At 42.7% G+C, this 26,958-nt stretch overlaps 1 protein-coding gene across 4 annotated transcripts in view; it reads right to left on the bottom strand.

Annotated features, from left to right (window-relative positions):
• The window catches only part of MEGF6 (multiple EGF like domains 6), a 255,179-nt gene that overhangs the window by 188,540 nt on the left and 39,681 nt on the right, over nt 1-26,958 (bottom strand). For all 4 annotated transcript variants that reach the window (XM_065574928.1, XM_065574927.1, XM_065574929.1 and 1 more), the window contains one exon: nt 10,415-10,519. In XM_065574928.1, the coding sequence (XP_065431000.1) occupies nt 10,415-10,519 (105 nt within the window). The remainder of the gene's footprint in view (nt 1-10,414; nt 10,520-26,958) is intronic.

Genomic DNA, 26,958 nt, shown 5'->3' with positions numbered 1-26,958 from the left:
CCCCCCTTAGTCTTCTCTTTTCCAAGCTGAAAAGCCCTAGCCTCTTTAATCTCTCCACACATGGGACCTGTTCCAAACCCCTAATCATTTTAGTTTCCCTTCTCTGAACCTTTTCTAATGCCAGTATATCTTTTTTGAGATGAGGAGACCACATCTGTATGCAGTATCCAAGATGTGGGCATACCATGTATTTATATAAGGGCAATAAGATATTCTCCGTCTAAACATCTAAAAAGTCTAAACATTTCTTTTGACATTTTCAAAACAAAACATTTCGACTTTGCGGTTTGAAACAACTTTTTGTTTTGAAATTACTTTTAGTTTCATTTTTTATAAAAAAAATTTTTAAAAGGCTCGCAATCAAAATGTACCCTTTAATTTTTGGTACAATGAAAATGTCATTCCACCGAAAGCAATTTCTGCCCCCCAATTTTCAATTAATCAAAAATTTTAAAAAAAATTGTTTTTGGTCAACCTGAAATGATTTTGCTTTCAATTTTTTGGAATTGTCAGCACACTAAAAACTCAGCGATTCACACAGTTCTACTCCTAAAATACTCAGTGCTCTGAGGAAGCAAAGTAATATCTAGTTTTGCCCCTTCTTTTGCTTTCCAGCCTCACCACCATTGTTTTTATGATAGTAAATCAGTTAGTTCACCTGCTCCTAATAAAACCAGAAGATTCAAAACTCACCAGCCACTGTCTGCATTGGGAAATAAACAAAAGAAGCGGGCACCTGACTGGGGCTTAGTAAACTGTTTCCTTTATAAACACATTGAGTACAGGTGCTCTCACAGTAAGATACTCTAAGATCCTCTCTGTGTGCTCTGCCCTCCATTCAGAGCCTGAATCCAGTTCAGCTGACTCAGAATAGGACACCCGCAGTTTTTCTTTAACAGGGATTACCCTCACTACAGATGAGCTCCATTTATCACAACATGACGATCCCAGAGCAGGTGCCATTCTAACTGCACGTAGCAAATGGAGTTAAACTTCTCATGCAGGCAGCTCTGCAGAGAGCTATATGAACCAAAAGGCAGAAGGAGAGAGAGTAATTCCTACATCTACATTCCTACATCTGAAGATGAGTGATCCAAACCGTACCATTTTCAGGAATGGCAGTGGGCCAAACTGTCTCTGAGACCCCAGAAATATGGAAATGGGGAGCATCCTGCAGATCCCAGGAAGAGGGGGGAAAGGCAAAGTATCTTTAAGATATTCTAGGGTATCTTGGAGCAAGGGAAGGGAGAGGAAAATTCTGATGTGAAGCAGGGGGAAATCCAGGAATGCTGGGGGAAGGTGCAAGAGAATATGATTCCAAACAAGTGATGCTCAGACTCTGGGATCTGAATATTATCCAAATATTAGAACCGCCAAATCCAAGGAATGGCCTAAAATTACCACTCTCTAAAATTCAGGTAATTAGAACAAGCCAGGACCACAGCTTGGGATACAGGGTATGTCTACACTGGCAGAGTTACAGCTCCGCTCAGAGAGCGCTGAAGGGAAACCGCTGTTGTGTGTTTACACTGTCAGCTGCCTGTGCAATAGCGTGTTCACATTTGCGGCACTTGCAGCAGTATTCGGAGCGGTGCACTCCAGGCAGCTATCCCACAGAGCATCTCTTCCTCTTCTGCCGCTAATTGTTGTGGGAAGGCGGAGGTGGTCGCGGGGCATTCTGGGTCCTGTCCCAATGCCCCGCTGATGCATTGCTTCGCATCCCAGCAATCCCTGTGCTTTTGTCTGCATTTGGCGCCATCTTTCAACAGTTTGCGTACTGCGCGCTCTGCCTCTTCGGCCTGCAGGAATGGATCCCACATTGTTGACCAGTATGCTGCTCGCTCGGATTAACACGTCACGCGTGGCAGTGGAGTTATTCCTTAAACTACAAAGGCAAGAGGAGTGTGACGTTGATCTCACCATGCGTAGTAGCTACGACACAAGATTGCTTGAGCCTTTCACAGAGGTGCTGACCACAGTGAGTGGTGCTGTAACTCTGCCAGTGTAGACATACCCTTAAGTAAGGAGCAATCACAAAATCTTTTACACCTCAAACCTGGCATTACAAGAACTGATCTACACCTTGCCATTTCAGGAATGCAGCTTGCTGTCAACACATGATGAGCTGGTGTTTAAGGGTTTCAAACGGGCACTTTAGTTCCTATCCATTAGTTACCTTTCACATGAGTGTATTTCCTCTTCGCCTCAGGCAGCCTTGCAGCAAGATTATCTACTGTTAGAGTGGAACACTTGAGCACCATTTGAGACAGAAGAGCCAGTTGGGATAAAGTAAAAACAAGGCCGAAACTTTACTTAAAATGTGAATCAAGCTTTAACGCTTTTTAATAGTTGATAAAATTGAGGTAACTTTAAAACAGACGATCAACCTGGCTTCATACAGTGCCTGCCTGTCCTGGGTTTATCTTACTTCAGGCTCATAGTGCCTTTTCCCTTCACGCAATAAACCTACGTAACTTAAAACAAGAACGTGTGTGTGCCTTTTTTTGAGCTTCCTGATTTTGGCTCTGAAATGGAAATATGCTGTGAAAAGCAGTTTATCTTTTTGTTTGACCCCGTTGCTGAAAAGCTCACGAGAGTCGGTTCTCAGGAGATTTCCAGCCCCAAATAGTTTCTTTTGGGTCCTTATCCCGCTTGAACCTCAGAATCCTTTGATGTTAACATAACACTATGGGCCTGATTCAATGAGGTACTGAGGATCCTTAACTTCCCAACAAAATGGAGGGAGCTCAGTATCTGTCAGGAAACACTTTCACCTTGCACTATTGAGACCTATGTTGTTACCATTTATTCGTGCAAACTCCTCCAGGGTCTTGGAATTTCACAGGTTCACCCTCTAGTCCTTTTCTTAGAATTCCCTCAGGATCCAAATTCAGCACTGGTTACCTTACATCTTCCGCTACTTGAACATAAGAACAGGGAAACAATAGAAGTCATAAACAATGCAGCATTTCCTGTTTAGGTCTGAGCTTTCAAAAGTCCTGCCACTTCCTCCGAACCCTTGACGTGAGCAGACATTCGTGTCAGGATGGATTCCCTGTAAGGAGCAGGATGACTGTGCCTTTGGAAAGTTTATGAACCATAGGACTAACAAACAGTACACAGCTATCTTGGCAGAATGGGATGTTAGGAGGTTGCTCCTGCCATGCGCTTTGAGACACGCTTCACTTGGGAATTAAAATAATTTGAGGAAGCAAACAAAAAACAATCCACTCAATTCAATTGGGTTCTGCTGTTTTACAAAGGAAATTAAAAATGAATGTTCTATAGACAGAGTAAGAGCCATGAAGAATGATTTACCCACCATACTCCACATTCTCCTCTCCACTTTTCTTTAATTGGCTTATTCCAAAGTAACAGGTTTTGTCTCTCGTTAATTTCAGTGAAGGATCGCTTTGGGGATGCAGCACTTTGCCTTTTGCACATTCTGGGCCACTTCCTCAGCAGGTATAACTCAGCCTCCCTCTGTGGACATCAGTGAAGCTATGCTGCAATAATACACCAGCCCAGGAGCTGACTACCTAGTATTTTGCATTTTGTAGAGTTATTTAAAATTTAACAACATAATTACAGACGAGTGAATTCTCTGAACTGCCATTCAAAGCACAATCTGAAGCAAACCATTTGGAAGGTTCAACAGAAAAGCTTGGGTAACATTTTTCCGTTTTTTTTTTTTGTTTTTGTGATTGCTTCTTTGCTTTCTGGTTCTGTCCAGAAATAAATCTGGAACTGCCACCAGAAAGACTGTTCTCCCAGGGTACTCAACCTGACAGAGAGCTGGACAGGAAATCTTGTCAAATTGGCCTGTTTCTGCAAGATTTCCCACCCAATTTTGCACTCCTTAGCAGCTCAGACACTTGGGAGAGGCATTTTTATTCAGAGTGCTTTGTCCGAACTGGCCCTTTGGAGGTTGACCCAGCACTAGCGTTTAATGGGTGACCATAATTTCCACTCCCACTCACTAATGGCCGCTCGTTATTTGGGTGAGACGTGCCCCTTTCCAGCAGATGCTTCTGCTTGCCTGCAAATGGGTTACGATCATGGGGAAACTAAAACTAAACTGGTTTAACTGGGATGATAAGTGATTTACGGTTCGATTGCTCTGTGCTGTTTTTCCTCCTTTGTAAAGGTCATTGTTTCTTCCCTGACCAGCCCCAATAGAAGTGTCTGAATAAGGCACAGGGTGTTGAGTGTGCCACTAACACAAGCTACTATTGTCTTTCCCTTTCTGTCTCCTGCTGTTCCTGCAAAAGCTTTACATAGAAGGAAAATAAAGGCTAATCTCCAGCACTACAAAGTTTGACCTTTTAAAGCCTAAAGCATTGACTTCAGGCCCTTTCTTCAAGGGGGGTATGTTAGTGGAATTTACAGATGTATTTTCTCTCTCTCCAAAATAAACCAATCATTTCCCCCTTTTCGTCAGACAATACTATTTTGGGGGACCAGAAAATATGCTGTTTATTTTTAAAGCTGCAATCAATTATAATGTAGGCATTTGTTAAACATTTACAAATGTGGCAATGCTTGATATTTCCCAGGTTCTATATGGGAAGGCTCCCTGCGTTTATTTTTATTATTTTGTGTGAGGGAAGATATGAAAAAAAAAATTGCAAATGACTCTTTAAGGAATGTTTACTTCCAAAGGAAACTAATCTCTCTTTCACACACACATACCAAAGCAGTCTGTCGTGAGTATATCACCTGTGAATTAGCTCTCTTCTGATACCTCCTCGTGTAGAGAATGAGAGATAAACAGAAAGGTTAACAAGTGGATTGGAATGGTAGATGTTAAAGAATAACTGCATGCACAGATTATTCCCTGGGGCTATATCATTATAAAAAAAAATTTACTGTTGGGTATTTTGGAAATATGCGTTAGCTTCAAAAACAAAAACAGCAACGTAGATTGTAAATGATTTGTACACCAAACCCTTTTTCTTCTTACACTAAAATTTGGATTTAATCTTGACCCTGCCCCAGAATGTTAAGTGATCAACAGGTTAAAACTGGAATACTGAGTTTCCTGCAGGCAAATACAGGAAGGGAGAAGCTGTGACAATCAAGTTCTGTACCAGCTTTGTCAGCAGAATTTGGAGTGGCTATAAAAAAAATTTCCACATCTGCCCGAATGCAACATGAAACAAAAAACATGGCTCAAGAAAATTCACACCGTCCTGTACTCTATCCACGCTATGAAACATATGACAGCCCCCTGCAGGATTATATTCAAAACAGCACGCAAGAGCAGATGTTAAATTACCAGCATCATGTTGCTAACAGCCCATGAAATGAAGTGTCTCTCTATGATAGGAGGACTTTAAGAAAAAGAAAAACTACAACAGGATAGACCACCCTGTGTGCTTTCATCTGTCACTACTGCCTGATGATTTCTTTGAAAATGTGTTAGATAGAAGGACGATGAATCTGGGGGTGATGTCATGCGCCACGCTAGAACATTTGTCTTGCTGTGGCTTTGCAGTGAAAGTGCAGTGGTGACATGTAAGAACTGGTGTGGGAAACAAATCCTTTCCCCTGTACAGAAAAACAAGGTGCAAAGTATGGGACACTCTAAAGTAGTGATTTCATGCCTCAGTGTGGGTCAAGAGTAAGGTCTGCCACCCTTACTCCCACTAAGTACTACTACTCTTCAGGCCAGTAGTCCAATTTAAGCTCATAGGTGGCAAAATGTGCCCTTGTGTGATCAGTGCAGCATGGTGCTAGTGGTTAATGCCCTGCTCTGCCATGCAGGAGACCAGATGTGTGTGTGATCTCAGTCACTATAGATCAGAGCACTGTGCATGTCTCTTGTAGAGAAGACATACACAACTGAAATCTAGTACCTCACAAAATCCATGTGCTCTGGAGTGTTACTTCACACACAAAACTCAGCCTCGCCTTTGTTTTGAATGGTTCCTAGCCATACCATTAGGTGAGGTTAGAAAGCATGGCTAGGCTGCTGGACTCTGGATCATAGCTCCCTTTTGCCTTGCTAGTCAATAAGCCAAACTTGGCTTCAACAACAGTTAAAGCTTTTGCACTGAACTATGTGCAGAGTCATACTGTACGTCTAAATATACTTTGTGACATTTCCAACTGGCATGCAGCTCATTATTAAAATGAACTTTCAGCTAGGATTGACAAAACAGATGAAAAGATGTCATGTTCTGACTAGAAACTCTGGCCTCTTTGGGAAAAACTTGATACCTTTGCCCTTTCAACTTACGCTACCCAGTGCTTATCTTCATGTGAGATGTAATCTCAAAGTTTCATTCAGGGCATGCAGTGTATGGTGCAGAGAGGCTTGGCATAGGCTCTCCATCAGCCCTAGGTCATGTGAATGCAGCCAGGGCTAAAAGGGTCTGGGTAACCAAAACTGCAAACTCTTCAACAGCATCAAGAAGATCAATAAGGGGGAAAAAAGAGACTTAAAACCAAGGACTGGATGTCTAAGATGAATTGGTAATGGGAGACAGAATCTTTATTCTGTAGTGAATGAGAGTCATTGCCATTTTAAAGGACTACGTGAAATTAGCTAGTGGACGCAGTCTACCGCCTAACCGAGGAGTGTCTGCATCACGAGTAGCAGTGTAATCGGTACTCTCCGGGCACAGCCTCAACAGTATCCTTACAGATTTCATGAAGCACAGACTGAATTTTTATCAACAGTAAATACAGTCAGATCAGTGGCAGAACAGCACGAGAGAGGTTTGCACCACTGCTGGCTGTGCTAAACCTAGGCTACAAGCTAGAGCAATGAAGAACCCGGAAGTGAAATTCTGCCTCCACTGAAGTCAATGGGAGTTTTGCTCTTGACTTCAGTGGGGCCAGAATTTCACCCCGGCTCAGCAGGCTGTTCATATGGCACCTTTCACGCCGTTGTTTTTAAAAGGCTTGATTCACACACGTTTCCTAGTTGGTTAAACTTCTGTTAGTACATTTCCACAAACAGTATCCCCACTTTGTATTGTGCCAATGCCTTTGATTCTTCTGTACTCTACTGTTAAAAATCAGCTCATCAGAAACGTCACGAACAAGTTGGAGCAGTTCTGTTCTCTTCCACCAGGGCATAGGAAGTGAGCATCTTGTTGCTTTATTTTCTCTGCCGAGGGGGTAAGGCTGTTCAGTCAGCTTCCAGCATCCCCATGCACATAATGAAACACAGGAGGATGTATCTGTGTTGGGCACAGTATTCCAGCAGCACCGCCCTAAGCCCGCTACTGACTCTGCCGCCAGTCCGTCAGCAACAGAGCCCTGGGCTCCAGGGTCAAGAGGCCATTTGTTCCCAAATGAAGTCTCCATTTCAGAAAATAATTCAGGCTGGGATGCCCGTCAGCAAAATAGCAGAAGCAAAGGGTTGCTGCCGGCACACCTGGGCCTTTGAAGAAATTCCTATTTCAATTACCAAGGAACTTGGCTCTCCCCCTATGTGGGTATTTTACACCAGGCAAATGGGGTGGCCATCAGATAACGGATCACATGCCAACTCAACATGCACTGGCTGTTCCACAGTCCAGTCAAGCCCAAAGGAAGGCTCAGATTCTCTGATGGAAAACACTCCCACTCCTCCTGACTGCCCAGGATGGATACAGAGCCAGCTGAAAACACAATCTAATGTTGACAACAAACCCTTAAAGCAGCAAAGAGTTTCTTGATTAACCTGAAATTGCATTTCTCAATGAGAGCAAACCAGGGTTTTTTTTCTTTAACAGGATTATCTGAATGAGACTTAAAGCCTTTTACGCACTTCTTAATTGATACCTGTAACAATAATTAAAGTTCCTTACAATAGATGTGGCATGAAAAATCGGCTCTAACATGCTGACCCAGCAGCTGAAACCTCGCTGGCCACCATACCAGGTAATTAGGTGCTTTCTGGCGCACCAGAATGGTGGGAACTTGTCACCTTGCCCTCTTCAAAGTGCAGCATTAAGCTGCTTATTTATTCTGCAGCAACAGAACTAGTACAACAATTTAGGAATGTAGCAAACTGCCCTGTTTCCCCAGTCCTCTTCTATGCATTCCGGCCACAAAGGCTGAAGCGTAACTGTGTCCTCCCAACCCCAGATCTTCCCTCATGTCCAGCCCTTCTTAAATGGCTGATCAGCCCTTCTCAGTAGGCTAAGACCAACCCTTTACCATGGCTAATCAACAATCTGGGGTAGAGAGACCAAACTCTTCCCCCCGCCCAATGGTTCTAAAACAGGAAGGAAATAATACTTACTTGAATTTTCCACCTTCCTTAAATTCATCAAAGAAAGAAAAATATAGCAGAACTCCTTCACTTAGAGTACGTCCACACTGGAATCCCAGGGCGTGACTGCAGCTCGTGTACAGTTTTAATACAACTAGGGAATGAACAGCAGCAAAGTCATTGTAGCACAGACTTCAGGGCAGGCTGTACAAGCCCACCTAGAACTCTGGGTAATTACGCAAGCAGCTAACCCAGGGGTGGGCAAACTTTTTGGCCTGAGGGCCACAGCAGGGTTCCAAAACTGTACAGAGGGCTGGGTAGGGAAGGCTGTGCCTCCCCAAACAGCCTGGCCCCCTTCCCCCTATCCAACCGCCCCTGATTCCTATCCCGACTGCCCCACCCCCTATCCCCGCCCCCTGACAGGCCCCCCCCAGGGACTCCCACGCCCTATCCAACCCCCCCTGCTCCTCGTCCAGACCACTCCCCCCCCCCCCCCAAACCTCTGCCCCATCCAATCGCCCACTGCTCCCTGTTCCCTGACTGCCTCCTGGGACCCTCTGCCCCTTATCCAACCCCCCCGCTCCCCACCCCCTTACCATACCGCTCAGAGCGCCAGGACTGGCGGCCGTGTCGCCAGGCCAGAGCCAGCACTGCCCGGCAGGAGCTCGCAGCCCCGCTGCCCAGAGCACTGGCGGCATGGCAATCTGAGGCTGCGGGGAAGGGGGGATAGCAGGGGAGGGGCCGGGGACTAGCCTCCCCGGCTGGGAGCTCAAGGGCTGGACAGGACGATCCCATAGGCCGGATGTGGCCGGCAGGCCGTAGTTTGCCCACCTCTGAGCTAACCTGCACTGATGCCTGTGCTACCATGACTCCACTGATGGATTAAAGCTAGCTTGTGTATTTCTATACACGCCGCAATCTGAGATTGCGGGTTACATATGCCCTGAGTCCCAACTGTCTACTACAGTACGCTCGGACAGTGAGCTATGCCAAATACTTCAGAGGAAGGTGCACAAAACCCATTAGTGGGCAATTATCAAATAACCTGCCCACAGAGGAAACTTCTTCCTTTCAAATAATGATTGGCTTATACACTGACACACAAAAGTTTCTATTCCTATCTGCTGTAATTGAGGATTATCTAATTATTCATATAAATGTCCAATCCCATTTTGACTACTACTAAGGTCTTGGCCACAGTGATATCTAATGGCCATGAATTGCACAATGAATTATGCATTGTGAAAAAAATACACTTATTATTGGTTTTTAATTTGTTGTAAAAGATTTGCAATGCACTGTGATTAATCGTTATATCATGGCACATTTTCCAGACTGCCAACCAAATAAATGTGTTGATTGATTGGACGTTATGGATGGACATTCCCAAGACCCCTTAGGAATAATACAATGTACATTGTTCTTACACGTTTGTTTTGTATAAATTAGGTCTAAAGTAGTGCTCAGAGTTTTTGGCCTGCTCTCCAGCTGCAACTTGCTACCGAATAGCATATCAGCCAACAAGAAGATTCTGAATTGCATAACATAAGAAGTTCAATAACCTTCACAAGAGAGAATGTGTGTATTGTGTTAGGAGCTAATTACACAAAGTTTAACAGTTCAAAACCAATAAGACCTGACAGAAGACATAACAGCTCTAGCTAGTCCTTTCTGATGTAGACTCTGTAAATGTTTAAACAACATCTACATGTGAAAACATGTACTGACACCCTTGCTAGAAATAGCTTAACCATTGCTGTCCCCTCCTACTGCTGGGCTCCCTCTGGCTTTTGTCCAATGGCTAAAGGTTCAGTTCACAGGAAACGACCCCAGGGTTGCTTTGTTCAACCCAACTTTAATCAGCTTCCTTCTCTGATTCCAACAAACCACTTCTGCTGGTGGTGGCCAGGAATAAAGGCCATCGTACTTTATATTATGGAGAGATAGGGCTGTATTCACAGCAAGTCATGACAAGCACTTCCTTCCCAAACATCCCATTCTCAAAACATAACAAACAGGAGCCAGAATATGTGTAGAGCAAATTAATGGAGCTGTGCAGATAAAACTGCAGCTTGCAAAGATAAAGGATGCTGGGGTCAGGAAGCAAACATCAGGGAAAACATCCTTCATCGCCTGCTCCCTCGGCTTTAAATTCAGAATATGTAGGAGGAAGGTTTAAGGTAAGGGTCTGGAAAGGCTACTTACCATACTGACAGCGGGGTCCCTGGAAACCAGAAGGGCAGCGACAGAGCTGAGAAGATCCTTCCATGCAGTTTCCTCCATTGAAACAAACTCCATAATTGCAGACAGCTGAAGGGGAGGGAAGAAGGAACAACATGAGATCATAATTGTACACACATTAAATTAACTTCAACGTCCATTCATCATGAAGGCTCCCAGAGCCCATTATAAACGTAAATAGATATACAACCAATACACAACCAACCGCAAAATGCATCCCCCTGTGGATTAAATCAGAGCAGCAGTTTAATAGCACACAAAAAAAGTCCCCAGAAATCCAGGACAGGAGAGAAAGAATATCTGACCTTGTGACCATGTTTGCATTCAAAGCATTTACCCAAACTGAAACATGGAGGGGTGGGGGGGGGGGTACTGAGGTTTTAAACTCCAGTCTTACAAAGCACCAAGGGGTCTTTAATGACTGTTTTATGCCTCATCTGAAAGGTGATTTATCCAGCACCAGTGATTTCCTTATATCCAATCTGGGGCATTAATTCCTAACTGAATCAGAAGAAACAATGCCACTTACTGAATCATCAACATCACTTTCTACAGTGCCTACAGATGGGTGTTCCTTGGAGGTACCCCATCTCAATGCTGACCTAGAATAACCCTACTTAGCTTGTAGAATACAAGGGGATCCAGAGGAAAGAATATGTGCCGTAGTTTACAACAACTGGGTTCAGTTAAAAGTGGGATCATTAGGATGAAGAAGGTGGCACTGCCCTGATTCTTCCTCTGCTAGGCAAGCTCCACTTTAGAAAAGGATTTCTAGAAAGCGGCAATAATTCCAGGGATGGAGAGAGGCTGGAATCTTATAAATGAGAAAAATCTCAAGCATCAGTTTTTTTTCTTTCAATTAATCAGTGTTTAACCTGTCCACGATCCCCAATCACGGAACACAAATGAACATTTTAAAATTATACATTTTTCAAACACATTCTTTGAACAATATTTCCCTGATTTATTTATCTGCCAAAAATGAGAGTCCAGGGTTCTGTTCCGTGTTGCTCCTGCAACAATGGCTGACATCACTAATGCCAAAAGCAGCAGGCAGAAACTACATTCCTTGCATTCCTTACCCTAGTGACTTCAACAGAAAACCTTATACTTGTCACAGTTAAAAAGCCTTTCAGTTCCCTTCAAAGCGAGGGCTGCCCACAAAGAGAGAAACAAGCACTTAGTATCATCTCTCAAGTGCATTTGATTCATATCGGCATTTGTGGGAGATTAAGCTCCAGTGTAGAGCACATATACTAAAATTGGAACGATACAGAGAAGATTAGCATGAGGCTTGGAATGAGAAAAGTTCTACTCCTGGCTCTGTCATTGGGCAAGTTACTTCATCTCTCAGAACTTTAGTTTCTCTATCTGGAAAACGAAGACAATACTACTGACCCATCTCACACAGGTTTCGAGAGGCACCGCTCATTAGGTCACTTGTAAAATGCTTTGAGATACTTGGATGAAAGATACTAGGAAAGTGCAAAGTATTACTCTTTAGATAAAGTTTGTAAGGGACAAATTCTGGGAGGGGCTGAGCATCCACAACTTGCAGATCCTAAGCACCTCTCCAGATCTGGCTACACATGAATTAAGTGTATTCTGTGGAACAAGCTTACGGAAAGTAACATATCATATGGCATAATCACATAACCAACATTTTGTTTCTAAAAGGACCATTAAAATCAGCTTGGTCTGAAACACGTTTTGCTCAAAGTTGTAGCTCATCCAATGTAATTACAGTAAAATAGTGAGAATCCAAAGGGGCATTTTTATGAAGGCCCGGGGTTTATAAAAGCCAGTTGTTTCCCTGGACGAGGTCCATCTGCACAGTACCAGAAACCATTGCACTGAACACAGAGTCGATGACAGCAAGTAGCTCTCTCTATCTTTTGTAAACTTCCTGTATTCTGTGCATAACAGCAGGCTGGCAGATTTCAGCCAGCTAAATGGCTTTGGGGCATTCTGCAGTGGAGCTTAAGGTCAAATGAATGAGACATGTACAGCCCTCCAAAAGTACTGCTATTCTGCAACTCCTCCCAAGCAGAAGAGCATGACCCTTATTCAGCGCTGCCTGCACCTTCACTATTAAAAACTCAGCATCCTGGCCAAAACCCCAGCTCAGGTATAAATACACTCTGCCCCTGAAATGCCTCATGCAGTTTCAGTTGGATATGATTTTCTTCTTCACTTCCTCTTCTAAACACCTCCAGAGTGTTGCTGTGTGCTAACTGCTGCCTTCCAGCCTAGAGTTAGCTGTGTCTCAGCAGTGAGTGAAGTGATCTTCATGTATTTCTGACCTACTTCACTGTGATGGTATGTGGCTTAATAAGTGCTTTGAGACTGTCAAATGAAAGGAACAATAGAAATGCAGAGTTCTTATTTTTCAGATAGCACCTTGGTGTGCGTGGCGCTAAACAGAAATAAAACTAGGTTCTTGCCCCTAGGATCTTACACTTTAAAGTAGACGAGACATTAGATTTATGATGTTCATAATCATTTCTATACTATGCAAATTATGTGCATTAGCAAGTTGTTTACGTGGCACTTGCCATTGTGAGGCTTGGGCCAGGCTTTAGGGCCACCACAGAGTGGTAACCTGAGAGCCCTGAGGCTGCTGCTACAGTGTGAGAAGTGGATGCCACCACAGCTCTGCCAACAGAACAGGCTTGGGTTAACATTTACAAAAACCCATACATGACTTAGGACCCTACGTCCCATTATCAAAAATGACTGAGGCACTTAGGTTTCCAAGTGCCTCATTCACTTCTGAAAATAGGATTTAGGTGCTTTTGAAAATTTTACCCTTGCAACCATCTGTGTCTGTGTGCCTGGACTTCTCCCCCAACCAGACAGTGCGATACTGCGGGAAGAACCACCCCCTTTGCTAAGGCAAAAGTTATAACTGCGCTTTCTTTTCTTTCAAGCTGAAGAACTTGGGGACGCAGCATGTTTGTTCTCATCCATGTGCCATTGGAAAAACACTTTCCCGTATGAAAATATCCATCAGTGGTAACTGCAACATATTGCACTTTTTGGCTTGCAAAGAATATTCCAGCCCCAATGTCCTCCAGAGCTGCTTCAGAGACCCAGACATTTTATAATACAGGTTCCAGCTACGCTTAAAATGCTACGCAGCAGCTGCGCTGCAGTTATGCATCAGTGACTCTCTTCTCATTGTAGTAAACCCGCCTCTGCAAGAGGTGGTAGCCCAGTCTTTGGTTTGCCCCTCCCCCCAACTTTTCATAGCTCCTCCCCAGTCCGTGCTGCAGTGTTCACTGCAGGGCAGAACGGGGCTCCTAATCACAGCATTGTCAGAGCCTCCCCGCTCCCCAACAGCCGACAAGAAGCAGCAGCCGTGGCCTGGGACAAGCTTATCATGGAGTGAACCGGACCCTGATCCCTGCCCTGGGACAGCCATCAGTGAGACACCCCCCAGCCCACCACCCCACTCCCTGGGATAGGCCTGGCCCGCTAACCCCAATAAGCAGCTGCAGCCTCAACAGGGAGACAGAAGCGAGGATGCTGCACAACTTTGCCTGCCCCCCTCCAGAATTTTTCTAACATGATATCCTTGGTGCCATTCCTTGTGCATTCAGCCTTCCTTGATGGAAGTGATGATACTTCTCTAAATACCCCCACATTCCTGCTCCCTCTGTGCCTTCAATAGCAAATTCTTTGCTTTACGGTTCAATTAGGAGCTCATTTCATACATTTTTAGAGATGTATCATCTGATTGCTGGTCCAGTTCCAAATTTCAGAGCAAAGTGATCTCATGGCTCCATCACACTGCTCTGCTGACACATGTGCAGCTCAGCACAGAGAGAGGCAGCATGTGTTCCTGTTTGAAATGTGTCCCGTCAAATCTTCAGAGAGATCCTTTCATTGATTAAACAGGTGTTGAACTGGAACCCATGGGAAAACTAAACAATGAGTAACTTCACAGGTACTCTGGAAACTACTCTACAACGGATACTTAAACAGATGATGCTCTGAGATTTGGGGCTTATAATAAGTAAAATGTTAATCTCCACTGTCTAGAACTTTCAAGGTCTGGAATTCTGTATTATATGTAAAAAAAAAAATTCTTTTTTTACATAACTAAAAAAAGGTGAGATTTGAAAGTCAGCCCTAGTTTTAATAATGCCTCACAGCCACTAAAAAGCTGTGGGAACACAAAGTCTTGCAATCTACTTGGGCTGGATGAACTCTTCATAACAATTTGTTCAACAACTTTAGCAATGTTTTCTCTCCATGAATTATCTGCAAACAGCCAGATTCATGTAATGGTTTGAAGTTTTCCAACAAAGAAGTATCATTCCTTACAGATTACTTACACCAAGACTATTGCTTTGGGTATTCATTATTCCATCAGATGTATATATGCAGCATCCGTATCTGTATAACACCACCAATAGGTATCCATACTACAAAACTGTTTGTGCGGCCATCCTGAAAGCTCTTCATGATTTGGGGAGTCATTCAATCAGAGAGCAGAAACATTACCATATTACGCAGGTGACCAATCACACAGTACAAAGAGCGAATACTCTAAGCAGTAGTCACAGCAAACGGTTCATGAGAAATCCATAGGCAAAATATAGTCACTTAATCCTTTTTGCTGGAAATCTTAAATAAACACTTATACAAATCTGTCCATTTGCTGATAACTTATGAACAGAAAATATTACTGAATTTGGTGAACTGTTTGTTATGAATAGCAATTTTATATTTTACTGCAATGATGCTGCATCTTTTTTGTTAGCAGAGTCTGGTAAAAAGGAGGACCCATTTAAGTAATGAAGATAAGTATGGTTTTCATGATGATTTGACTAACTCCACAGTACTGATTAGGAATAATTATATACAAGTACATTAGCTCTCTAATGCACCTTAAAATGCAACGCAATATGTTTCATTTATGACTTTTTGATTAGTTCTTTGTACAATTCTCCATCAACTCTTTCCTAAAGCAAAGGTAAATTTGTATCCACAGCTGCTTTTCCTGGCAATTCTTTGCTGCTTTCCCTCCAAAAAAATGCATTAGAATTGTTAGGTGTGATCTACCTTTTGAGAATCCATCATAATGAAATGCTAACATTCCAGGTGCTCCGTTAGCCTGTGTCTGATCAGCGTATCCAGTATGGTTCCCAAGCAGACTCCCAGCACTTCCTCTACACACTTTTGACAATGCATTGAGTGGTTACAATGAGTCTGGAAAGGAGGGAGTGTATCTCCCCTGTTTCCTGTCTTGCACTGGGGCTTTTTCTGGTTAGTCTTCATATGGTCTCATTTTCTGATTCCATCTTTCAATAAAATCTTAATTTCCTTTTGCATTTCTTTTTATTGTTATTGGGAACGTATGTCCACTTCTGGAATCTGTCCCCCATATTTCTGGTGGAATGAATCCATATGCAATCATTATTTTTGTTCATTTGTTTTAACGTAAACAACAGCTATTTCCTCTACTAGTGAATTACCTTGGTTATTTACTCTCAGAACTAGCCCTGTCCTTGAGGGAACGCCTCTAGGGAGTAACTGGATATATTCATCTTCATGGACCATTCACTCCCTGGCCCTTTCTGTTGAAAGTGCCAACAAACAAGAGGTGGGGATCACCTAATTGTTAACTGCAATGTGAACACCTATAGATTGGCAACTGGACTGACTTCACCAGTTCACACAGATCAGACATTAGATGGCAAAAACTTTCAGTCACTACCAGCTAGGGAATCATTTGAACCAGAGACCGAGAGCTGAAAAGCTGCATTTCCCTTCCCAGCCCCTGCAGCCAGCTAGTTTCTGGGTGAAAAGCGTTGCTGAAAAATAACTGGTTAACAAATCAAGAAAATTATACTCCCCCAAAACATCAAACCGTCCCCGAGTGGGATGCGTGAAAGACCAATTACATCAGAGCGGATGGACTCCTGCATCTTGCAGCAGGAAGACTGCTATATAATAACTATTAAACCTTCTCTTTCAAGGCTCAAGATATTTTGTCCCTGAGAACCAGAGATTAAATATGCAATTAATTCTCTGTTTCTCCAACTTCTTCTTTTGGAATTCCAATGGAACCCTGTTCTCAACTTGCTGCTTTCCACTGACAAACCCAGTGTGTTTAACTCTCATTGCAAATTCTTTGCTCAAAATAATGCATAAACAGCAGAGCTAGTGTTAGTGTTTATTGAGCAAATACTGAGTGTTTAGAGAAATGCAGATACTCCTAACTGCTTTGCTGGCTGGGTGATAGAAAACATGGCACCAATGATATCATCTACTTGCTTGTGGGTTAATATGACTGGACAGAGTCAAAATTAAAAGAAGATTTGATCCTGTCTCTATTAGTCCTCTGGGGATGAACTAAACTGCCGAGGTTATTCCCCACAGTTAGGCAAAATAGCCAGAACTATGACTGTACAGGATAGTATAGCACTAAGGGTCTTAACTATTTCGTAAGTAGGCATTGTCAAGAATTTGGAGGGTTTGGTTTTTATTTAAATCAGCAGAAACTACTTTCTACTGGACAGTCACAACATCACCATTCTAGCAGGTGAGAAAATGAAACTGAGCATAAACAAAAAGTAAAACTGAGCAGTCAAGTTTCATTGTTCTAGCCAAGTCAAGTGCAAAAATATACACAGACGGTGAGCATTCAAACAAGTTTTTGAAATCCCTTCTTTTTCATAATCTAAATTATTGTTAACACCATAGTTAGGGGAAACATTTTTAAATATGGAAGGTTCTTTCCCCATTAAATGTCTGATTCCTAGGATTTACCTAAGCACAAAATAATTAGTTAATACCTCCCACTAGGATAAAATTAATCTGGACAGAATTGTGTAAAATAAGAAAACAGACAGCCTTTGTCTCTTTCTTTCTTTAAGTCCATACAAAGATTTGGACTATAAAATTGTCTAACTGGGGGTCTTACAATGCTGTCAATCTCTGTAGCAGTGGACTGTCTCCTCCCAAGAGATCATATCCAGAATCACAACTCTTCTGAGCAGGACATAACAATGGTTTGGGGCGGGTGTTTCCCTTCCGGCTCTCCTGTCTTACTACTACTTCGGTCTCCTTCTCTCCGTCACCTCATAACCACTTCTTGCACTGACTAAACAAATTCTGTAACAGAGTCCAAAAATACGCTTTATAACGGAAGTGGATACTAATACATTTCACAAGGGCAATCACAAGCCAGATAATTATTAACACAGGGCAGGTGGGGGGGGAAAGTGTACATGTATCTGTACATTGTACTGTATGTCTAGATGAGTGAGAAAGTTTGCAGCTTTGTGCATCTGAAACAGACCTCTACATAGTTCCTGATCCAACAGTTCTCACTCAGTCTTTAACTCCAATAGGACTTTTGCTTGAGTAAGGAGTGCATCCTGGACAAGACTGGGGCAAAAGCAAGAGTGCGAAATGATGTATTACAGCTTATGCATTCCAGAGAGGAATGTACTGCAACCGCCAATTCTGTCGTGATCATCCATTTTAGGGGCCCTCCTGTCCCATTGATCCAATTTATGAGTCCAGAGACCATAATTATTCAAGTAGTTGAAATTACAAGAGACAGGGCTGGTGATCCAAAAATTATTGGCTCAGAAACATTAATTTACTAGAACTAGCAGAGAAAGCAAGTGACCCTGACAAACATTAACGGTTCAATGAAAGCCAAATGCAGCTTAGATTGGGGTTTGGTTCAGATTGTACTGGACTCCTTTGACTAACATGGGCTGCTGTCCTGCATAATCACTGAGTGAAGCTTGACTGCCAGCAAAAAGTGTCACCTCGCAGACATATCGTGAATCTTTATCAGACCAAAATCCTGGTCCCAAGGAAGCAAACAGGAATCTTGCCACTGACTTCAGTGGAAGCAGGGCTGGGCTGAGAGAGAGAGACAGAGAAGCCTTGTCTATACTTCTCTTTAAGAAAGTTACCTGCTGCTGTCATCACGTCATTCATGGCTGCAGCTGAGCCAGTGCTGAATACAGTTTAACTACAACTGTAGCTATGGACAAAGCACACTAAGCACCTTTCCAGACACTATCCTCAAAGCTTGCTCAGAGCAGGCATATATCGGGTTCTGTCTGTGCTGGAAAGTTAGAACTCTCCTTCATCTTTTGGACTGAAAATATAATTGTTCCTCTGTCATTCACCTCCCTCTCCTAATTCCTGACAATATCACAGTTTGTTTGCAGTGTAGCTGTAGCCCTTTTGGTCCCAGGATATTAGAGAGACAAGATGGGGGAGGTGATATCTTTTATTGGACCAACTTCAGTTAGGGAAAGAAACAAGTTTTTGAGCTACACAGAGCTCTTCTTCAGACCTACCCTGAGGAAGAGCTCTGGGTAGGTCACAAACTCGTCTCTTTCACCAACAGAAGTTGGTCCAATAAAAGATATCACCTCCCCCACCTGGTCTCTCTAATATCACAGTTTGACATTCTAACTCAGTGATGATTTAGATACCTGGTTTAATGTTATTCTATTTAATCTTAGTTGTTCCTCAAATCCATCAATGAGTCCAGGTGACATAGAGGTGGTACTGAGGAAAGCAACATCTGATGCCGACAGACTTTATTGTTGGCTTTTGTTTAAGTATATAACACTTTCCCTCTCTTGGGAGCACTCCTTTTGCTTCACAGTTTGGGACTGATGCTTTCTTAGGGTGCATCTAAATACACTAAGACTTGTGGAGAGCACGGGGTTATTTTTTGGTTTGTTTTAGTTTTGTCTAGCACTAGTATGGCTATCAGCAGGACTACCTACACAAAACCATGAGAAAAATACCTGAACTTACCATTACCAGCACCAATAGTGCAAAAAGTCCTACTGTAATGAGGCTTTAATTACAGTTTCAAAATTTCATCTTTGAAGGTTCTGCTCCACTAGGAATTATTGATATTGCCGAATGCTGTTCTCTGTTAAACAATCATCATCATCATTGGATTCCCAGTTTGAAACTTTTGTGATCACCAGCTTGTCCCTCTTCCAAATGTACTAACTTTAGTGTCCTGGACTCAGGTTAAAGAGAAACTTCAAGTTTTTCATTTGCCAACATGCAGCACCTTACTTCACGAAGAAATGGTTGAGGAACGCACCGATTGTGAACCTATTTATGATATAGAGTGTCCTCCTCCATCTCTTTGCCCCTGGGAAATTTCATGCTGACCCAGAAGTTTCTTGTGTGTTTACGGCCACCCCTTGTAAAGTGTCTGTGATTCTACATTAATACTAACTGAGACAATAGCAGCAGCACCTGCTGTCATCATCTGTGCTCCTCAATGCAATACAAACATTTGTGGAAAGGCAATTCTTTCTCATCTAAGCTTGCAGTACTGCTGGCTCTGTATTTATGACTTACCATAAAGGAAAATGCTGGAGAATTAAATACATCTCCAGCATGGCTTCATACACTTTGGTAACTGATCGTCTTCAGCTATTTAACGATGTTTGTAAGGCTCTGAAGGGACGATGGTGACACCTGCTGGCATGATGTACTGGGCTCAGCCATGGGCACCAGCACATGGAAGAACTCCACAGCAGACAAGCACTAAAGCCAATTCAAGCCCTAAGACGGAATTGGTGCACTGCCCTTCTTCACTGTCAGTGACCAGGCACACAAAAGTGGGTGGTTAAAACACAGGCAAATATCCTAACACCTGGGGTCCGCTGAAGAGCAATAATCACCCAATAACTGTGTAGGTGGAATAGCTCCTAACCCCATCCCTCCCACCCACCACTTCTCTAATTCAGCAGGAACCTCTCTAGTTCCTATCTGGTTTCAAGGATTCTGATGCGCAGTTCCTGGGAGGTCCTATTCTTCACACATTCACTCCCAAGATTCAAATTACTAGGACAAATCAAAGCAGTACACTGAGTGTGCATTACTCCCTCCTGGCAACATAGCAATATCCAGTCTGTGCGTTCCCCCTTTCCCCGTCACCCAAACTAACAATAGTCACTATTAAAATAGCAGGCTAATGGCTCTCCAATTCACATCCATTTGTGCCATATTATAGTTAGCAGGGATGCTCCAAAAATGTCCCCATAATTCTTGCAGATACAATCATTTATATACAAAAAATAAAGTATTTGCACGTGGAAAATGTGCAGTTAAGAGCATGAATACTTATTTTGCACATGCCAGCAAGAGGCTTTGCACACACAAATGGATGAAAATACTGTAGTCAATGCAATTTCAGAAACCCTTTGAAAATTTGCTTTTAAAGACACACTCATTTTAAGACAGCATTGTGCACCACTAGGACACAGGAAACCAAAACCACACAGGTATCAACATGCCAGGTGTGGAACAATATCTCTTCTCTAGCTCACAGCACTGCTAATACTTGCACAGATAGGAATGTGACCTGTATGGTAGCAATACGACATGTGACCAGAGAGAGGTGTTTGCTTGGGCACTACGGGTCCTCTTCCTTTCCCTCCTTGCCCCATTCCTCCTCCGAACTCCTGTGTCCATCCTATGGAATGAACACAGGGAATCTAACACAATGTGGCCTTTGTCTCATTAACTGGTGCCATCACTCCCCCGTACACACACACCCACACTAAAAAATTCAGAACGTTGAAAAGTTTCTTAAATTGTACAGAGCTCATTGTCAGCTCACTTCAGATTCGCTGAAATATGCTGCTTCTTGAAGTTGGACTGGAGAGATATAAATCTAGACTGTGACAGGGCCTGATGCTGGGAAGAAATGTAATTATGTCACCTGGAGCAACACAAAAGGAACATCTCTGAGTCCTGGCAAAGCAGATCTAGGTCAAGGGACGGGGATGTGCAATGGCACTCTGCAGAGTCACCTGGCTCCAAGGAGCAGTTCACAGGGCCTTTTAACTTCTTGGCAAGATGGTAACTAGCAGATCTGACATAGGAGCTTTTGAGAATCAATCAATCAATGGTGTAAAGGAGATCAAAGCATTTTTTATGTGAGCCCACAACCAGAGAGTAAAAGGACAGAACAAAAACTCCAGCCTGTGGTGAAGACATATTTCTGCAACAGAGAAGGAGTGGGAGGGGGGAAGGAAGAGAGAGGCCATGTGTCAGATAAGCACCTGAAAGGAGTACATGGAATCTACATGCTAAAATTCTGTATCTAGGCTGCAAATGTTAAAAATAAAGAACAGGAGTACTTGTGGCACCTTAGAGACTAACAAATGTATTTGAGCATAAGCTTTCGTGGACTACAGCCCACTTCTTCGGATGCATAGACTGGAACATACGGCAAGAAGATATTTATACATACAGAGAACATGAAAGGATGGAAGTAGCCATACCAACTGTAAGAGGCCAATCAATTGAGATGAGCGATCTATCATCAGCAGGAGAAAAAAAAACTTTACTTTTTACTTTTTTTTTTTTTTTTGCAGCTTGACCCAAAAAATCAAGGAATCTAAGGAACAAAGCCAGTACTTTCATTTACGTCCTTAAGAAGCAATGTACTAGAAGAGAAATAATGTTAATTAACAAGGTGACTGATATACAGCAGATGACATCATTGAAAATTCAGAAGCATTTCTGCCCTAGGTTTTCAGGATTTGTATTTTTATTATACAACTAGGAATATTTATTGTAAATACATACATACATTAAAGTTCAATGGTTCCTGCTGCTTACTACTCAACCAAAATCATAATCCATTCTTTGTGATATCATAATGTTCACCACAGCAATTGCCTGTGATGTTCAAAAGAAAGAAAAGAAAAAAAATGAGGATTTCAGGTGGGGATTAAGCAGCAGGATTGGGTGAAGTCTCAAGGAACAAAGAGCCTGTTTTCATGCACATGTCCTTAGCGGGGGGAGGGACAGACACTATACCAGAAAAGACAGAATTGTGTTTAACTAAACTGTGCTTCATGGAAACTTTGGGAGCAAACAGCTCTTGAAATCACAGTTACCTGATTGTTAACTCTTATTATCACTCTGACTTGTTGGCCTTGTCTCCCACAGAGACCCACAGGATTAGACTTTATAACTCACTCAGGTATGTAAAATGTAACCAGCTGGAGATTTCCAAGGCCCAGGGGATACTGGCTGTGTCTACAATGAGCTTTTTTCCACAAAGCCTCCCAGCATGGCTATAAGACCAGTCCAGCTCCACCGGTGGAAGCAGCAGCAGCAAGAGTGCTGGGGTCAGCCAGCTGCTCTGCATCCATCCCTTCTTAAAAATATACTTTTCAACACTAATCAACCAACAAAATACATCTGCTACCAGTCTAGGACCGACTCTTTGCTGGTCAACCAGTGTATTAAGTGTCTGAATTATATTTGTCTGAGAAAACCCTAAAATAGATGGATCTATCTGTATTTTCTGTATAATTAAGGGCTGGATTCTGAGCGTATATTTCACTCTCACTAAAGTAAATAGTAACTTAAGACGCTAAGGGCCAGATTTGTAAAGGTATTTAGGTGTTTAGTGAGGTTTTCAGAAGCACATAGGTGTCTACAACTCCTTGATTTCAATAGGTGTTTGGTGCCTAGGCACTTCTGAAAATCCCACTAGGTGCCTAAATACCTTTAAAAATCTTTAAGGCCCCAATTTCTGAGAGCATTTGGGTTTTGCTCTGTTCAGCTTTGCAAGGCCTAAGTGACTTCATCTGTTAAGTCCCATTTTCAGAAGTGACTTAGGCACTTAGGAGCATAAAGTTCGCTGCTTGTCAAGTTTAGACATTTTTCTGAAAGATATGCTCTAGTTCAAACAGGAATTAATTCAGGAAGATCCCTGGCCTGTGTTATGCATTGGTCAGACCACATGATCACAGTGGCCCCTTCTGCCTTTATAAGCTATGAATCTATGAAGGCTGAGCAGAGCAAAGCCTAAATACCTTTCAAAAGCTGGGCCTAAGCATCTTGTATAATTGAGTCTTGAAACTGTAAGACCCAGGAGGAGGCACCACTTCTTCCTCTACCCAAATTACAGTACCAAGCACAACGATGATACTGCACGAACATCATCTCCATATTCTCCCAAAGGACCCTAAAGCATTACACAAATTATATAGCTGCACCACCACTGATATGCAACCACCTCGAAAATGGAGCTTGGCAACTTGACAGACTACCCGCACATTTGATCTGCTTACAACACTTCTGACTAAAAAAGGCAGCGTGCATCTAAAATGCATCATCATCACGCAGAGGAGACTTGTTCCCTGCTGTCTTAGACATGCCAAATCTCCTGAAGCTCTGCTCTCCATAAAACATCCCTCTATTTTCCATATTGGAAAGCAGGCTGTATTTGTATCGTGGAGGAGGGGGTACGTACCCCATCGGCATCATCCCAGCCCATCCACTATAACTATAATAAGCTGCATTGTCACTCACTGCATCCAGGGCTGGAATAGTGCTGTGGGTTCTTGTAATGCTCAGGGCTGGAATGTTAATAGGCAGAAACAGGAGAAAGTAGTGACTTATTGGCCACCCAGTGTAAATCTTATCCTAGCTCCAGATCAGCGGGAGAGCGAGAACTGGCATCCTGTTATGCACTGAACTACCACACTTTAGTTTCTGTATTATGGTTGTTTCCAAAGAGAAACTAGAAAGGGAGTTTATGGGGGTTGTAGCACCAGTCAGTTAGTTAAAATAAAGCAGTGGCGAGAGAAAGAAAGACACGACGCCAGACACTTCGATGCATGTGAGAGATCACTACCTCTTACTGGGAGTTATAAAAAAAAAATAGACCATGCTTGCCCTCCCCCCATTCACCATGTCCCAATGAATACCACGCAGTCCTTGGCAGTCTCAGGGCAGCAATGCTTTAAGAAACAATGACAACTATGTGGTGAGCCACAATCCCTATTTCCCAATTATGTTTCTAGTCTCTCACTTGGCACTTCTAGGAACCTTTTATTGGAGGATCTCCAGGCACTTTACAAATACTAATTAACTAAGCCTCAGAGTGCTCCAATGAAGTATATATTATCATCCTCCTCACGTGTACAGATGAGCAAACAAAGGGGCAAAGAGATTACATGACTTGCACAAGGTCAGTCAGTGGCAAAGTTGGAGGCAAGACCTCAAGAGTCCTGACTCCAAGGCCCACTTTCTCTAACCATTCGATACAGTAATTCTCACTTAATTCCCTAGACTGCTCCCCATTATCCCTCAATATTCTGGTCAATATATTGTGTTCCCACTGGAACTATACCTACGTTGTATAACTGCAGTGCTACTGACTATCGGTATATAATCAATACGAGATTTGAGGGCCTCTCACAAGAAATTAGCTATCATGTGTCACAACAACATTACCCCAGGCAAGCATACAAGAGATTTATATTTAACAGCACAGTAAGAGGCGCCATAACTATTCTGTAATCTCTGTAGGGTGACCAGATGTCCCAATTTTATAGGGACAGTCCTGATTTTGGTTTTTTTTTCTTATATTGGCTCCTATTACCCTCCACCCCGTCCCGATTTCGCACACTTGCTGTCTGGTCACCCTAAATCTCGGACTGCAGTAGATCCAGTTGCCCAGACTCATCAATGCTCCCTTAGCTCAGGATTACTCTTGGAGAGGTTAGGATGCACTCCCCAAGACCACATAGGACAGTTTAGCCATAGAGGCATTTTGCAACATCAAGGCTGGGAGTCAATTGATGAGCTTTTTGGAGTAGTGACAGTGTAATGGATACAGCTGGGAAATGTCAGGGTTGCTTGGAATTAAGATGAAAATGCAAGTATAAAATCAAAGGACCTAAGGATGAGCCCTTAGCAGAAAGGTAGAGGGAAGGGAGCTCTGAGCAGATAATTTCCATTGATATGGAAAGAGGTATCAACCATAAACAGGAGGAGATTATTCCAGTTCTGTGTAATGGCTTAGTGAGGCTATAATAGGGACACATCTTAGCGGCCAATCCTTCAAATTACATTCTTTGTCATGTTTGATTATAATTCTCTTATCGTGGTGTTTTATCAGACTGCAGTCAATTATGATCCACTACAAAATGGAGAACTAATTTCCCCATTACTAAGTTTCCTGCTATTCTCTTTTTACCACTGATAGCTACATGCATTAAATATTGACTCCGATTTTCCTACTGAAACACAATTGGCTTCCTAAATTCCCACTGTATGCTAGGTCCTGACATTGTCCTTTATCATGCTTTTCCTCCACGGCGTAAATTCCTCCTGTTTCACCATCTACACACACACACACACACACACACACACACACACACACACACACACACACACACACACACACACCTACCCCTGACACAAAGAAATAACTTCATCTATGTTAACTGCTTGCATTTTTTCTCTTCTCCTACTAATTCCCTATGGGTTCAGTTCTCTACTCAAAGGGTTATTACATAAGTGAATAGAAGGCAATAAATGCTGAATATCAAGAAACAATTCCTGAGAGTTAGATTATTAGATTGCTGGAGTAGTATCACAAGGAAATGGTGGATACCAGTTCACCCCTTCTTGTCATACAGGAAAGACATACACCTGGGTCCATCCTTAAATGGAGCTTGGTGTGCAATCTCAAAATAAGTGAAAGCACAAAAATCTCACAACAAAGATCAGGACAGACTGACCTCTCCATCACAATGACTAAAGGTTGAATCTGTTGAAGAGGGAGAGGGAGAGATGACCACCCAGGTAATTCAACCCCAACCAACCCAGCAAAGAAGATCAGGAGTACCTGGAGAGGAATAATTTAGTTTTGTGATGCTGGTTTGTTTCTTGGAGATGTGCTCTGAGTGTCACATCTTTAACTCTATGTTACAGGAATCAGTAATAACTACTACAGTTCCCCTTTCTTTCAAAGGCGCTAAATCAGCTATATCTTGGTGTCTCTGGAGACTCTCTTTAAAATGACCATCAACTGGTCAACTGAGTCCAGCAGAATTCCAATTTTTCTTAAAGACACAGTGTCATTATTTAGTTACACTTCACAGCACTATAAATGTCACAATTTGTCCCGCCTCTGTACCTGCTTCAGGTTCAAAGGGCTCAGGCAGTTAACTCTGAGAGGCAAACATTCCCTTGTCATGGAGCGGAGTAGATCATGACTGGCAAAGCTGAGCTGTATCTTTACCTTGATTTAAATCCCATTCTGACCCATGTCTGAACCCCCACCTTAGACCTTAGAGACATTATAGCTGAAATACTTAGCCCGGGTGCTAGTTCTTGTTTTAGAGTTTAAGTATTTGACCACTTTTTATTTTCTCCCCAAAAGACTGCTTAATAATACAAAAGGTAGCATTGAAGTTAAAATACCCCTATACCCAGACTAATGAGACTGTGATGAAATGCTGCCTCAGAAATCCATCAATCTTCTTAGCTAACGTTTAAGTCACTTTTTATGACTATGTAGCCTTGGGTGTCATTACAAACCCATACATTTTACCTGTGGAGAAGCTCAGAAACCCACTCATAAAAATCAAGTTCTAGTGGCTCCCCTTACAAATGTCAATTTTTATATATTCCTTCCAAATGCACAGGTCTTTTCCCCCCCCCAAATATAAAGACAA

This window comes from Chrysemys picta, chromosome 21, assembly GCF_011386835.1.
Source record: "Chrysemys picta bellii isolate R12L10 chromosome 21, ASM1138683v2, whole genome shotgun sequence".
NCBI classification, from domain to species: domain Eukaryota; kingdom Metazoa; phylum Chordata; order Testudines; family Emydidae; genus Chrysemys; species Chrysemys picta.
Note: the sequence above shows the minus strand (reverse complement) of the source record. Positions and strands in the feature narration are given on the sequence as shown.